Raw genomic sequence first — 15,439 nt, 5'->3', positions numbered from 1 at the left:
GAAAAAAATAGCGGGAATAATATAGCAGTTTACATTTAGGCCAGATCGCCTGAGCCGAAAGAAACGGCAATAAATAAAGGTTTCCATTGGACTTCATAGCGTGTCCAATGTACTCGAACAAGTGCTGAAGACTTGAAGACTTTCACTCAATCGCAACCCACCCACTTTCCTTAGCATGTGCGTCAGCATATTGCATCAGGTGCAAGGCCTGGCCCTGTTCTCCAGGTCCTCTTTGGTCTTCTGGATGCGAGCAAAAATCTCTCGGAATAGTTCCTTGTACTCAGGCTGGTGAAAGCTGCCGTTGTAGTCCAGGGTCTGGACAGTCTTGTGACTTAGATGCCGCTCCTCTTCTTCTACCTGATGTTGCTGTAATCCAAAGCGCCTGAGCAGCTTCTCATATTTGACCTGCAAGGCGCTGTACTGCGCGTCCACCTCGTTGAGCAGCGAGATACCGCCACGCTCCGCTTTCCCGGCCCTCCGGGCGCACCAGCACTCGTGCTCACCTGCGGGGTCGGCGCTGTGTTTGGTCTTGAGGAGACGCTCGCTTGCCCATCGCTTGAGGGGTCGCTGGATTCGGAGGAACGGCCCACTGGCTTCCCCGTCGGGCTCCTCCTCCTCCTCCTCCTCTGGGAGAGCGTACGCCACGTTCAGCCGGGAGAAGGATTCAGACTTCCAGAGGTGGCGAAGTTCCTCGGCCTCTCGCTCCAACTCAGACACTCGCATCTGCGTGCACAAACACAAACCGAGTGAGAAAGGCATACATGTCCAGAATATCCATACATGCGTCAAATTTAAGCGTGACCCTGCCGTACCTTGCATGTCTCCATGCCAGCCAGCTGCCGCTCGAGTACGGCCCTCTGCCGACTCAGTAGCCCGGCCTCGCGCTCCGCCTCCTCTCGCCGGACGCGTTCTCCTGCGTACTGGGCCTGGAGGCTGTGTAGCGAGCGGCGCAGCGATGCCTGCTGCTCTTCGTGCCACCGCCGCACACCGTCTTGCCCCTCAACACCCAGACGAAGTTCTTCCAGATCGATGTCACACTGCCTGCACCGATGAAGGAGCAAAGCGCATGAAATCATGCACGAGAACGTTAAAATTAAAAAGGTCAAGTCATTATCGCATTACTAAATGCACAGACAAAACCAACATCTAAAAAACAATTTCCTTTTTACAAAAATCTTTTGTAAATAATGGGACAGGCTGAAGGTCACAATAACTTTCAGCTCAAAACAAAAATATTAGTAGAAGTTTTATATACATATATCTCAAATAAGCAATCATTGAAAATTACAAAAATATTTTAATATCTTATCTTTTGGCTGAAAGATTACTGAGCTACATTTGGTTCAAAATCTCAAACGTGTACTAATAGGAACTTGGTTTGGAACTTGAAAGTGAAAGTCCAGTGAAGGGAGATGATGAAGCAAGCACTTTGCACTCTTGGGGTAACACCGTTTTCCATATTATACAGCATAACAGCCATCGTATATAAGTTTTATCTCCCTTGTCCTGAAGAACAGGAGGTGGGTGATAAGCTGCTGACGTAACATTGAGAGTGCAACCGCAAAGCATTCACGTCGCTTTATCCAGCGTTATTCCTAACCTGTCTCGGACACATTTGAATTTCCCAAATTATGCCAAACCAAGTTGAGATCTATGTATGCTAGAAGAAAAAAAAAAAAAACACACACACACACACACTTTTCCATAATCAGTGTCCTTCAGTGTGACCTGGCTTCTTTTAGTCCCTGATTACTCTCACAGAGAATTAGCCAGACACGCCGACACAGCCGACTTCCAACAGGTCAGTCACAGGCGAGCATGATCAAACCTGAGTTTTTGCAGCTCCTCCAGACTCTGGGCGCCGGGCCACCTCCGCCGGCCCCCCTGGACCAGCTGCGAGGGTCCCAGTTTCATGTCGTCAACCTGCCGCTGCAGCTCGTCCACGCGCGTCTGCAACGCTTCTACCGTTTCCGTTAGCCTGCGTTGACAAAAGACACTTAGGACCGCCTTTCTCGTCGGGTTTAAATCATTTGAAATTTAAGATCTCCTTTCACGTGTTCAAATCTAACAATTGTGCATTGTGCTCGAACCCGCGGATCTTGTGCTGGGCACTGCGGTTGTCCTGAGTTAGCTTGCGGTTGCTCTGCTCCAGCTCGCGGGACGCCACATCCAGCTGCTCGTACACTTTGGCGTGCTGGTCATTCACCTGCCGCAGGAGCTCCACCTGCTTGACCAGGTACTGCACCGCAACAACAAAACCAGAAAAAAAATAATTGCTATGGGTATAAAAAGACTACTGCGCATCTAGTTTTGGATGCAGGATTTAGCAAAAACACAACTTGAACAAAAGAAAATACATTTAAAAAAGTGAAAAATGGGGCCGGGGGAAAGCCACACACAGATCGAAAAAAAACCGAAGACAATATAAAGTTCCACGTCATTAGGTACATAAAAATATTGAAGAGATTAAGATTATCGACAAAACGCGTCGAGTGAGCATAAGCAGTACAGAGAGAGGATTTATCAGTGCTTATCAGATAGCAATTAGGGACATTGCCTTCACTCAGCCAACAACACAAGCTCAAGAAGCACCAACACTGTGTGTGTGTGTGTGTGTGCGCCTTGACGTCAACAGTTAGGACTTACTTCAACATGTCAGCGTGGAGAAGGCCTCTTCACTCAGACAAAGCCGATTTAAGGACATTAAAGTAATCCACACCAGTCCAAACATGCCGCTAAATATTCACTTCCGCCTTCAAACAGGGAGGTGCGTGTGGATCCTCTGCTCTTGTTGTCGATTGCAAGGTAATCAGGGTCTCTCTTACCTCGATCTCTTGCACTTGCTCCTGATTGGTGGAGTACATCTGCTGGAGACCCTGCTCCAGCTCGTGGTTCCTTTCCAGCAGCGACTTGCCCAGCTCTGCGGCCAGCTGGAGGTCTATGAGATGAAAAACACACTTAGATACAAACAGCGATTGGGCCCAGGGGGATGGCTCCATATCAGATTGAGACGCGATGCCACACTTGAACAAAAACAAAACGCGGACGCTTACAATTTGATCACAGACATCAACAGACACAAGCGTGAACTTCCAAATTGCGTGTGTTGTGACCCACTAACCCACTAGTACTAATGTGCAGGACCTAATTAGGCCCATTGGCACAAAACTAAATTTTCCTCCAATGAAAAAAAAAGCACGGTGGAGGGAGGTGTCGTTTCACCTCCAGTAGATCTTTTCATATAAAACCATGCTGAAGTCAAACAAAAGCATCCACATTGCATAATAAAAACATTGAATTAAAAAGGCGACATATTAAATGAGATCCACTTGTGCAAGAGTGATTAAGTGAGTTAATTAAATAAAGGTTGGAAAAGGTTACCGTGTTCGAGGTCATGCTTGTCGTACCAGGGTTCTTCCTCCTTCAGCTCGAACTCCTCTTCCACGCTCACGTCCGTTAACATCTCGGCGGACGGCTACGATTACAACAAAAAAACCGTATCAATTACTTCTCCGAAATATCATGACGAAAGCGGGACTTCTTTGATTTAATGAAGATGATTTTATGGTGGCGACTCGTTATTCTGGCTCGCTGCAGCCGGTGCACCGTTGCCCGAGCATCACTGGATAACGATAAATACAATGTCTCATGTGTCAAGTGCTAGTACGTCTTGTTAAGCGACTTCAGATTAAAAGTTAATCAAACAGACCGCTTAAACAGGCATGGTAAATCACTTCGAATACGTTTTAAAACACAACTTGTAGGCCTGGGTTAGTATCTACAACAGTAATATCACAATACTTACGTTTTTATTGACGTATATCGTGAGTTAAAAAAATATATATATTATGAGCATTTGATTTTACGCTGAAGGTTGGGCGTCATTTTCCGGTATTGCAGTGCCCATAGTTAAACTTAACGTTCAGGTCGCCGGCAACTGCAGTCATGTAGGTGTATCATTAACTGCGCACTAAGTCTGTTTGTCCACTGGAGGGCGCTACTACAAAGACAAAGGAATAGAGTCGATGCTGAAGCAGCAAATCAAGCTGTACATACATACTTCCAGATGCAGTAAATAAAATCTATGGCGAGACATACATTACATTATCCATATTTTATATGAAAGGGGGAGAATTGTCTGAAAAATTCGGTTCAACCTTCATTTCATTTTTTTCGACACCATATCTGGTACTCGGCTGACTTCAGGCGAAAGGCGGCCGACACCCTAGAGTGGTCATCAGTCAATCAAATGGCACATACGGAAAGCCACAGCCATTCACACTCACCCTGTCACTGTGCTGGAAGTGAAGCCACTCTGCCAGCACAAAAGTCAGACCAATCAGTCTGACACAATGAATGTGTGTTTAGAATTCATTACAAACAGTTGATAGTGTTCAAACCTTAATCATGCTTTGAAAGTGAAAATAATCAACAACATGCTATTGCATGCAGCTTTGGACGCCAGCACCCATTTGTCAGTCCTCCATCCATCTTCTGTCCTCCTCCATCTGTGCTTTGAGACACATGAGAGAGAAAGCACATCACTGATTTGCGAATGCCCTCTTGTTTCCACTCTTTTGAAGGCAAAACGACAAAGTCACCGACAAGAACTCTTTATTTGATATATTTGTGTGTGTGTGTGTGTGTGTGTGTGTGTGACAGAGAGAGCGAGAGAGAGAGAAAATGCTATCTGATGTATCTTCAAGGGAGAGGAAATCCGATAAACGCCAGGGATGAAAATTGAAACATCACAGAGCACAGCGAGGGATAGCACACCCTGTGTGTGTGCGTGTGTGTGTGTGTGTCACAATGTGTACCCCTCACACTCACACACATTGTTCCTCTCACTGACATTGACGGCTACGGCAGAATTTGCTGCGTCGCCATGCTGGTTGCCGTGGCAACAAGCATCACGGGACAAGGAGCGTGTAACTGGATTGGCGATAAAAAGGCCCCAAGCGTCAACACAGTCTGTGTGTGTGTGTGTGTGCGTGCGCAACAAACTAATTTATTTCACATTTATAGATTTTCTTGTAGATGTACAGTACTGGCTCATTGTGAAGGGAGGCTGGCATGTTGTCATGGCAACCAGCATCTTTTTTTTGGGTGGGGTATGACCTGAAAACATGAAAGAGACTAATGCAAACATACACATGGGTTGCTACCTTGTTGTTGTATATGTTAGCAGTTTAGGCCATGAGCATGTTATCATTTTATCAATCCACATTAGAGATAGTAAGATCGGCCTTCGTGTTTCCTTTACCCAAACTGTTATCTTGCTGTATGTTAGCATACCAACTGCTAACATAAAAAATATTCTAAATGGCACCCCGGCGAGATCATCAGAGCATGGAAGTTGAAACAATTTGGGTTTGCCAATGCACTTGTTTGCATTGGCAGGGGGGGGGGGGAAATCCTCATGAAACTTAAAAAGAAAATCAAAAAAGTTAATCTCCCAGCCCGCAGCCAATGGGTACAAGCAAAGTGTGTGAAACGGATGAGTTGAGTTAAGCTCACAGCTCGAAGGCATCGCAGCATGCAGTAAGAGAGATAAGAAAAAGGAACAACAAAGATGTGGCTTCTGAATATGGATGAGTTTTTGACCTACTAGCCACCTGAAGGAAGGCACAGCAGGAAGAAGTTGATCATTTGACTCCACTGGCGTCACCTAAAAAGACAAAACAAGGTCACAAACATGAAAAAAAATGCGTTGTCATGCAAAATAAACAGGATTCTTGCAGCGACCGCAAATATTAGAGAATGCAACAATACATGGGAAATGTACAACATATTCATATTTCTGTGACCAATGACCATTGAATGAATTTTTTGGGTACACACATGATTTATGTTTCACCACATACCCTTCATGAATGAGTTCCTATTAGTGTGACCCATTCAGAAAAGCATCAAAGCTTACCCCTTTTCAACTTACTCACTTTGGTTTAATGAATGCAAATACATTCAGGTTAATAATTTATTTTTTTATATACTGTAGTCCGACCCCCCCATTCACACACAAGGGGAGGGAGAGAGCAATGTAAGGGGGAGAGGGTGCTTTCTGCAGAGCTCAACACTATTCCCATCTAGATTGGATGTGTGTGTGCGCGTGCACTCTTGCATCCCCTTCTGGTGCCGCACCCTCTGCTCGGTCTAGAGCTCGCCATCGCCACCAGGATCCTTCACGTCCTCGTCGTCACACGTCACTCGGCGTGTTATTGTCTGCCAGCCACGAACGCGGCCACGCAAGGCGGGAAAAGATGTCTGCGAGCAGCCACCGCTTTTTGTTCCTGATCGGGGCCGTCTGCCTGGGGCTGCCCTACCCGCTGCGCGCTCAGGTACGATCGAGCCCTCTTATTATATTTACGTTTGTATGTGTACGTCCAGTACGTATGTCGATTGAGGATAAGGAGCATGATGATACGTGTTCTGTGACAAACAAATAAAGGGAGGAAGGAAAAGAGGAAAACTAGCTCATGGATTAATATAAAAATCCCATGTGGGGTTGCAACTTTCACTGACAATAGCAGTAAAATTGATTTTGATTCATATTGAAGAAAGTGCAGTTTGCGCTGCTGTGGGTGTGAACACAAAAATGGTTGCCGTTATTGACTTTAAATGTGCCACACTTTCAGCTCGCATGGCGATGTCTGTGCGGTGCCGTGGTAACTGTCTTTTTCTTCTATTCAAAATTTTTTTCCATGCTATAGTATTTTCTCACCATGTTCTCATACTACATTGTCCACATGGTCCAATTAAGGTCTCATTTATGCTTTTGAACGCTCCCGGTTTGAGATCCTCCATCTCTTCCCCCTCCCCCGGTCGACCCCATCTGTGTGAGATCACGACAGGTTGGGAATGAGACAAGTCAAGCCGCAGATTTTCACCCCTGGGCTACAAAATGTTTGAATATACTTGAGACGACATAAGCAAACGATCAAGGACTCAATTAATCGGTAGATTTGCTTTAGTGCTAGTGTTGTACAAGTGTGTGTGTGTGTGTGTGTGTGTGTGTGTGTAAAATCATTAGCAGAGAACATGGTGCGGGGAATTAATGATACTCACCAAATAGAAGACGGCAGCCGGGTAGATTTCCACGGTGCCACTAATGAGGACAACAACACAACAAGCCGCTCAAGATGTTTCTACAAATAAACACAGATTAGTTTGACTTACATGATTTGATTCTTTGGCAGTCTATTTTTTTCGGTCAAAGTATAAGGTTTTTAAAATACATATTTTGAATATAAATGTAGAATGTTTTTAAAATACATATTTTGAATATAAATGTGTAATGCTCTTAAAATACATCGAAGGAATAGAATATTTCTATTAGGAATTCCAAACCAAATTATACATCTATTTTTTCTTTTTTATCAGTCTGCGTCCCTTCTGGGACCTTGTGAGTTGAACTTGAATCAGGTGCTTGCTTGCGTGTGTGTGTGTGTGTGTGTGCGGAGGTAGCAGGTGCAAGCGCATCAGAGCACATTAGGTTGGTAGCGGAGGCGTGCGATTGACATGATTGGCGATATTGCCATTCGTGTTCTCACCTGCATGGGTCACAAGTTCCTGCTCTCATGCTATTATAGCTGCGCTGGTACGCGTGTGCGGATGTTTAGCGTATCGGAAGATCATCAGCATCAAATGAAAAACGCATAAAATACAAGATGAAAATTTGAAAGTGGACTTGTCATATATTTTTGGTCTAATTTATTGTCGTGTGTGTGTGTGTTCAGGTGGTAGCTGACGACACGTACTTAAACGAGGTCCAGAACTCAGGTACGTAACCTTACAGATGATGCTCTCCATTCCCCCTCAATTCACCTTGCCGCCATTTCCTATTCTTGCATTGTTTGGACTCAAGGAGGCTGCTCTTCTTTCTCCTTCCCCTCCAGCTGGAAGGCTTCCACCATCTTTTAATTTCTCTCTTCTCTTGGAGGAGGGGGGTGAGCCGCATGTCGAAGGGGGCGGCGCTCTGTGACGGGGGTAGGGAGAGAAGCTCGTAAACGCTTTCACACTCAGTTTAATGTACACCTGCGGGTATTTGCGAGCGAAGCCATTAATACACGTTGTGGTGTGTGGTTTCGGGTGGCGGCTTAACACCCGACCCAAATCAAATGCACCCCCTCGCCCTGAGCTGAAGACTCCCCCTTAATACAGCAAGTGTGGAGCGTGTCAAATGTGCTTTGTGGCGGGGAAATGGATTATACGAGCAGGGAGGCTGAGTGTTCCCATGGCGATGAGGAGAGGGCTGTTGTCGTGGCGATGATGGAGGAAGAGAATGTGTGTTTTGCAGGATGGGGGAGGTGGAAGATTTTTCTTTTTTTTTTAGCTCTGGTAATTGTGTTTTTCATCTTTTTAAAAATACATAAGTTTTAGGATGTATTTTAAGAAAAAAAAATCACTCTTAAGAGTCCGAGAACCATTTAAAAGTTGCACTCACGTTGTACTTTGTTAGTGGAGCAGCGTGACATGAATGAATGATGAAGCGCAAGATAGTCAAGTGATACGCAAACAGTCGAATTCTAGCGAGACACAAGCTGCTGCTGAAAATACAAGCGCGTGACGTGACTGCACGACAATACCAAACAATCGCAACGCCTTCCTCTTTTGTGGAGTTGTTCATTCAATCCTCATTAACTTTCCAAGCCGAGAACGATTCATTGTCTCCTCCTGTTTGCGTACCGTCTATTGATCTTCGCTTTTGGTTCTTTTTTTGGCTTGTTTCTCTCTGATTCACTTGCTTCCCCTTCTGCTAACTTATGTCTGCGTGTGTGTGTGTGTGTGTGTGTGTGTGTGTGTGTGTGCGATAAGACAAACGGCGGTTAGTGAAGCGCGCCCGCCATTAATCACAGTTTCGATGCAGCCTGGCTGCAGAACAAACAAAAAAAGAACACCAAAATGCAATGTCGCACGACAGGAAGACTAATAGCCAATAGTGGTATTGCAAAGACACTGACCACTCACCATTGACAACAAATGGCGACAATTTCAAAGAGGTCTGGTTGGTATCTACTTGGTGAAGAATCCATTAAATGTCAATTTTCCTGTTGTCACCCCCCAGTCCCTCTGTCCTGCTCTGAGGGTTTCACCGAATTGGGTTACTACAACGGTACCGTGTCCCAGACGGACTCGGGTGCCCCGTGCCTCAGGTGGACCGAGTTCCCCGACTACGTGGTGCAGTACCCGGGCCGTGGTCTCGGCGAGCACAGCTACTGCCGGAACCCGGACCGAGAGTCCAACCCCTGGTGCTTTTTCCGGCAGAACTCGGGCGCCATCGGATGGGCCTACTGCGATTGTCACCAGGGTATGAAATGTTTGAGGTTTTTGACGTTAGCAAACAACAATGGTTGTAATTTTCTGATGTTTACGCACCTTCCATCATCCTCATCCGCTAGGTGCCGCCAGGCTTGTCGGTGGCTCGTCGTCCAACAACGGGCGTGTTGAAGTGTATTTGAACGGCCAGTGGGGAGCAGTGTGTGACTCTCACTGGACCGACCGGGATGCGAGCGTGGTCTGCAGGCAGGTGGGCTTAAGGTAGGACGCTTCCATCTTGTAGCATCCAGGTCAGGGATGTCGGACTCACCGGGGCGCTTTTTTTTGGTCTGGGCAGCGACATTGGCACGACATTGCAGCACTCTCAGTTGGCCTCGGGTTCCGGGCTCTTCCACTTTGAGCGTCTGGGTTGCCGCGGCGACGAGAGCAGCGTAAGCGCCTGCAGGAGCGGGACGTTCGTCACTGGGGACTGTAACCATGGAAACGAGGCGGCTGTCTTGTGTGCCCCTCCTGAAGGTCAGATAGCAAAATTCTTTCACACACTCACCTACACACAGGCGAATAATTTCATTATTATCAATGAGCTCAATGGTTGGTCACACAAAATACTGACCTTAACTATAACAACGTACACGCTGTCATTTGGTAGGCAGCGGACCTCCGCTACGACTGGTTGGAGGTGAGGAAGACTTTGAAGGACGCGTGGAGGTGTTCCACGGCGGGAGGTGGGGCTCCGTCTGTGACGACCAATGGGATGATAGAGACGCGGAGGTGGTGTGCCGACAGCTGGGCTTCAGGTGGGTGCTGCCAATATAATTCCAACCATGCATAATGGGTGAAAGTATTCAAAAGCAATTTTGCATGTGTATGTGTGTGCGCTTTAGCGGCGTGGCCGAGGCGTGGTCATGGGCTCACTTTGGTCAGGGTTCAGGTCCCATCTTGCTGGATGCCGTCAAGTGCACGGGAAACGAACTGTTCCTGGACGAGTGTCCACACGGACACTGGGAGCAGCACAACTGCGACCACATGGAGGACGCCGGAGTCTCCTGCAGCCCTTACACAGGCATGACGCCACATGTGCACACACCCACGCACAATGCATACGCTCAGCTTGAAAAGTTTCTATTTATATCCTCTGCACATCAATAAATCATTACCAAGCCAAGAACAGCTCTGGTGATAGACTGGCTGCTTAACAACACACACACACAATCTCAGGTTACATTGTCCTCAGAGCGATGGCCCATAGATAAAAACAGTGTACAGGAATGTTTTTTTTAACAATCAATTTTAGATTGTAACAATTTCAGATGGGGTGGTGCGTCTGGTGGGAGGCGACAATCCCTGGGAGGGTCGCGTAGAGGTGCGCCACAACGGAGACTGGGGGACGGTGTGTGACGACCACTGGATGCAACAGCACGCCCAGGTGGTGTGTGGACAACTGGGATACAGGTATTTGTACACATATGTAAATATTAGGGACGGCTGGACCCTCTATTAGTGTGAATTATTTTGAGTTGATTTGCCAGGTCAATTTTGTTTCTCCACTTATCTATATTTCAAGGAGTTCACCGTCACTTCTCTCTCCTCGAAGGGGTCACGCTGAGGTGGTGTCGGGCGGGACGTTCGGTGAGGGCGCTGGTCTCATCCTGCTGGACGACGTCCACTGTACCGGCTCAGAGACGTCCCTGTTGGACTGCAATCACGGCATCTGGGGCCACACCGACTGCTCCCATGCCGAGGACGTCGGCGTGCGCTGCAGAGGGAAGCCCGGAGACGAGACCAACGACGTGCCCGTCGTCGCACCATCCACAGGTGAGGCTGGCAGCTAAAGAGGTTCACGCTTTTGATTGACATCAAGTTCTAGCCACAAGAAGTTGCATATCGATATAAACTAGCAATAAAAAATTCAAACAAAATAAACACTAACCCTCTTGTAGTTGAAGTCTTCTTTCCCCACTGCAATAGAAGCTCATGATATTTTTCTCAATATTGTCAGGTCCGCTGCTGCGTCTTGCCGGGGGCGTCAGCAGGAAGGAGGGGCGAGTGGAAGTCTATCTTCACGGTGACTGGGGGTCCATTTGTGACTCAGGGTGGAATGACCTCAATGCTGCCGTAGTGTGCAGGCAGCTAGGCCACAGGTAACAAGCAACACTGCAGCTGCTAGTTTCAGCTTTACCTTTCGATGTTAGCTTCCAACATAACCTCTGAGGTTATCTTCCACGGTAGGGTCGCATTAGCAGCTAACATCGGATGTTAACTTCAGATTATAACATTGGAAGCTAACCTGTACGGGTCTTCATTTTTCTCTAGTGGCGGAGGTCTGGCGGCTGGGGGCTTCGGCCAGGGCAAAGGACCGGTCCACCTGGACCAAGTGAGGTGCACCGGCAAGGAGGAATTCCTGGGCGAGTGTCCCTCGCTGGGCCTGAACATCATGGGTTGTAGGCGGGGGCAAGCAGCGGGGGTCAAGTGTGACGCCTCTGCTGCTTCAGTGCACGACCCGATGGCTCAAGTCCGCCACTTGGAAGACAGCTGCGGTGCGAGGAAGCTTCAAGAGGAGGCCAGTGAGACCAAGACCCAAGAGGGAGACGGAAACATGCTCAGGTTGGTGCTATTCCACTTGAGTTTGCAATTTTTAAACTATGGCTCCATCTGGTGGATCTATTAGGTCACTGGATGTTACACAAATGTTCAGCTACATTTGGAAAAAGTAAAAAAAAAAAAATCCTGGATGAAAAATAATAAAAGAAAAATATTTTAAATAATATACGTCAACAGATATTTTGATATCATGCTAACCTCTTATCGCAGGACGTCATGGCCTTGGCAGGCGTCTGTGTGGCTTCAGTCTCAAACTCAAGACGGCGGCCCTCTCTGCAGCGCTACTCTGATTGGCTCGTGTTGGGCGCTCACGTCCGCCACCTGTTTCGCCAGGTGACACACACATATGTAAACACCAGAGTATTAAGTAGAAACATCAGTGATGAGCATCTAACATACATCACCCTCCATCAGGTTTGGAACAGAGCCATCCAAGTACGTTGTACGGGTAGGGGCATCTGAGCGGACCTTGACCCCGGAGCGCATCGTGGTCCACAAGAAGTTCAAAGGTCAGAGTGGAGGTCACGATCTGGCCTTGCTCAAGCTGCCCGGTGCCCAGAAGGGTCACTGCTTCACGTTTGACCCCCACGTCAATGCCGCATGTCTGCCCGATGACGACCATAGCAGCATGCCGGGTGCCTGTGTCGTCATGGTGACCACAGGATGGAGCACACCGGGTGGGTTGCACAGTTAAATTCGAACATTGAAAGCAAGCGGTAGTTTAGAAGCTAACACTGAAAGCTAATGTTGAAGCTTACTTTGAAACCAAACATTTTGTATCCTAGACTCTGTCCTGGCGTCGTGGGTTCCCGTCATGTCGTCGTGGCAATGCAAGAAGCGTCACGGCGACAGCTTTTCCAGCCACGGCACCGTCTGCGCCGGCAGCCCACCGGACACCAGTCTGCTCCACGGCACCAGTGACAGCTGCCGTGGCAACTCCGGAGGCAGCCTGCTGTGTCAGGGCGAGGCCGGCCGATGGGTACTGGCGGGGGTGGTCGCGGGGGCCTACGGCTGCGAGGACCCCTCTACTCCGGCCCTGTACACGCGCGTCAGCCGCTTCCGCAGCTGGATCAACGACGTCATCCAGGCCGATTCCCAAAATGGCCGCCGAAGGGAGGAAACAAACGACATTGGACACGTAAAACACACACATCACTCGCAGGTGGTGGTTTGATCGAGACCTCGTTGGCTTTGCCGCGGGACACCAGAAAAAAATTGGGACTGATCGGTGGACGCCTTCCTTCCCAACAAGGCCAAACAAAGACGAGCGGTCAGCATGTGCTTTCGCATCCTAAATTATCGGTAAATTATCTGGCAGGGTGCTCAATTAAGACAACAATTAGCATCAGCGCTAACAGCCAATTCATGTACAGCTGGTCAACATGCAACGACGTCAACAAAAAAGGGCTCTTCTTAGCAGGCTCATAACGGATGACTGAGTGACTTCCAATACGGACCGTGCCAGTGTTTTCGACACCTTAAATGACAACCAAGCATCCATTTTCTAGTTGATCAGAGGTAGGAAGTGAATGTGTTGAATTTACCAAGTCAATCTCCAGACTCAAATCCTACAGAGAATGCATTTTATCTTTTAAATAGGAAACTTGATCGGAGTACCCTTCCTCTCACCCAAAGCACTGAAGTCAAATTGTGGCCAGTGAGAAATAGTAATTAAGGTTGGCATAATTGCAGTATTCGCGCTCGATTGTACAATATAGAATGTATCATGTTGACGTGATTAACGCATGATTTCATTTGAGTATTTACTTGAAATAACAAGAGCTGCGTAACTGCATTTCATAATTTATGAAAGACAATCATTTTGGCTTTGCCTCGCTTACCTTTAAGATGGCGGTCTATGAAGCAGGCAGGTAGGTATCTGGAAGGTAATCATGAAAGGTGTAATAATGACGAATAATAAACACTGGCATGGTCCTTAAATGTACAGAATGTGACAAAAAGCCATTGAGTGTTTCTGATGGTGCAGCTAGAGTAGAGCTACATTTTTGTGTGTGAATGTGGACCGTGAACATTTTCAATGACAATATTGCTTCTGAACACTAGATGGCTCAATCGCCTTTTCTTTTCTACTGTAAACTGTGCGCTACTTGTTTGGACTTTGTGCATCCTGTGCCGTGACTCATTATGTCCTCCAACATCTCGTCACCGGAGACAACCGGTATTTCTGATTGTGGACATAATAAACATTAAAGCTTCCATCAGCAGGTCAAAGGTGATATTCTCTTGAGATTCTGTACATACAAGCTTCCAACAGCAGGTCGGCAGATATCATCCTAATTATGTCTGGTGAACTGTAAATAATAAACATTTCAATTCTGAACATAATCAACAGTGTTTGATTCATCAACATTAAAGCTTCCATAGACGAGAGTTAGTGTGTCTTACTTACCTCTTTGGAAATGGGAGGATGAGGTGGGGGGGGGGGGGGGGGTGTCTTCGCTTTATGGGATCTTTTGGGACTGAAACAAGAACTGTATTGATTTTAAACAAACATTAAACTCCTTTGATTTTAAATAGTTAAAAGATCTGTGCCCGATCGGCCAAAGCAAGAACCCTGATGACCTTTTCAACCAATGGTTGAATTATTTCTGTTGCAATTTCTCGGTTTCCCAATCAGCGACCTTTCCCTGACTTGGAGTTCACCGCGAGCTAACCAGAGCGCATCCCTGCAGACTTCATTGACTTTGGGTGTCTTTGAGAGAGAGAGGAAAAAAAAAAAAGCGCCGTGGCTCATTAATCACGGGCGCTAGATGAACCAGGGGGAGCTGTCCTACATCGCTTGGACTGCTGTCATAAATAACATCTTTATAAAAAATAAAAATCCCGCCCCATTACTCAAGATCTGAAAAGAGGAGCAGCGAGTGACGAACAAACTGTCAGTGGTTGAGGCCTCAGGGGTTATTTAAGGGGATTCGTTGTTTTGCAGTCTTTCAGTATTAATTTATGGGGAAAAATATGTTTTTTTAAATACTGACGTTATGGCTGCATGGTGACTTAATGGTTAGCTTGCGGTGTAAGCCCTGTCTCTTGAAAGCTAATAGGTAAGCAGAGCTGCATTAGCATTAGTTTCTGGTCGAATGTTTGTCTTTGGTGATGTCATGTGCCACACAGCTACATTATTTGACAAGTGCTTGGTGAAGGAATGCTGCATTTGACAATGCTATTAAATGTCTATCGGCGCTCTCTAAGTCTGTGTCTGAGGATGTAAACATAATTCAATAATTCCTGATCATTTGACAAAAGTATGTCAACGGCATTGTGATTGAAAAGAAGAAGCAACGGCAGCGCAAATGAGGCGGGCGGGTCCGGAGCGGGGTGCTGAAATAGTATTTTTATTAAATACTTTCAAGATCCAAGTCTGAAGAATAACAAAGCTAGGATGAAGACCAACTAACACTCAGACAAACACTTTATAGTCGTCAATTCAAATGGTTATTTCATTGTACATCATGATCATGCAAAAAAAAAAAAAAAAAAATTCCAGCATCCGCGTGAAGGCTGGGTAAGGTAAGGAAAGGTCAGGTCAGGTCAGGTCAGGTAA

The 15,439-nt window shown here is 46.8% G+C and overlaps 2 protein-coding genes and 1 long non-coding RNA gene across 4 annotated transcripts in view; 1 reads left to right on the top strand and 2 right to left on the bottom strand.

The window, feature by feature from the left end:
* The window catches only part of LOC147039820 (cerebellar degeneration-related protein 2-like), a 6,091-nt gene extending 425 nt beyond the window's left edge, over positions 1–5,666 (bottom strand). Inside the window, exons 1-9 of one of the 2 annotated variants that reach the window (XM_085903198.1) lie at positions 5,609–5,666; positions 4,401–4,513; positions 3,382–3,475; positions 2,826–2,938; positions 2,091–2,239; positions 1,829–1,978; positions 813–1,041; positions 504–723; positions 1–366 (exon numbers count right to left, since the gene is read on the bottom strand). The exon at positions 1–366 is cut by the window's left edge and continues 425 nt beyond it. In XM_085903198.1, the coding sequence (XP_085759324.1) occupies positions 281–366; positions 504–723; positions 813–1,041; positions 1,829–1,978; positions 2,091–2,239; positions 2,826–2,938; positions 3,382–3,475; positions 4,401–4,409 (1,050 nt within the window). In that variant the 5' untranslated portion in view covers positions 4,410–4,513; positions 5,609–5,666 and the 3' untranslated portion in view covers positions 1–280. Of the gene's footprint in view, positions 724–812; positions 1,042–1,828; positions 1,979–2,090; positions 2,240–2,825; positions 2,939–3,381; positions 3,476–4,400; positions 4,514–5,608 lie in introns of both variants that reach the window. The other variant, XM_085903197.1, reaches the window with a different exon arrangement.
* Positions 5,667–6,192: 526 nt separating this feature from the next.
* Positions 6,193–13,611, top strand: LOC147039818 (neurotrypsin). Its single transcript, XM_085903218.1, has 14 exons — positions 6,193–6,338; positions 7,737–7,779; positions 9,065–9,307; positions 9,399–9,537; positions 9,614–9,792; positions 9,926–10,073; positions 10,161–10,339; positions 10,587–10,728; positions 10,871–11,091; positions 11,276–11,417; positions 11,590–11,880; positions 12,088–12,210; positions 12,292–12,554; positions 12,663–13,611. The coding sequence occupies exons 1-14, from the start codon at positions 6,261–6,263 to the stop codon at positions 13,049–13,051; spliced, it is 2,580 nt and encodes an 859-aa protein (XP_085759344.1). The 5' UTR covers positions 6,193–6,260; the 3' UTR covers positions 13,052–13,611.
* LOC147039819 (uncharacterized) lies at positions 6,881–12,997 on the bottom strand. Its single transcript, XR_015063268.1, has 9 exons — positions 12,636–12,997; positions 12,277–12,516; positions 12,076–12,198; positions 11,207–12,003; positions 10,192–11,104; positions 9,890–10,080; positions 9,587–9,786; positions 9,376–9,516; positions 6,881–7,975 (listed from the first exon to the last, which is right to left on the bottom strand). It is a non-coding gene; the product is annotated as an uncharacterized LOC147039819 (long non-coding RNA).
* Positions 13,612–15,439: the final 1,828 nt, after the last annotated feature.

The sequence above is a fragment of the Syngnathus leptorhynchus genome, chromosome 22 (genome assembly GCF_054491065.1).
Source record: "Syngnathus leptorhynchus isolate UIUO chromosome 22, UIUO_Slep, whole genome shotgun sequence".
Lineage (NCBI taxonomy): Eukaryota > Metazoa > Chordata > Actinopteri > Syngnathiformes > Syngnathidae > Syngnathus > Syngnathus leptorhynchus.
The sequence above is the reverse complement of the archived record's forward strand: the minus strand, read 5'-3'. Positions and strand labels throughout refer to the sequence as shown.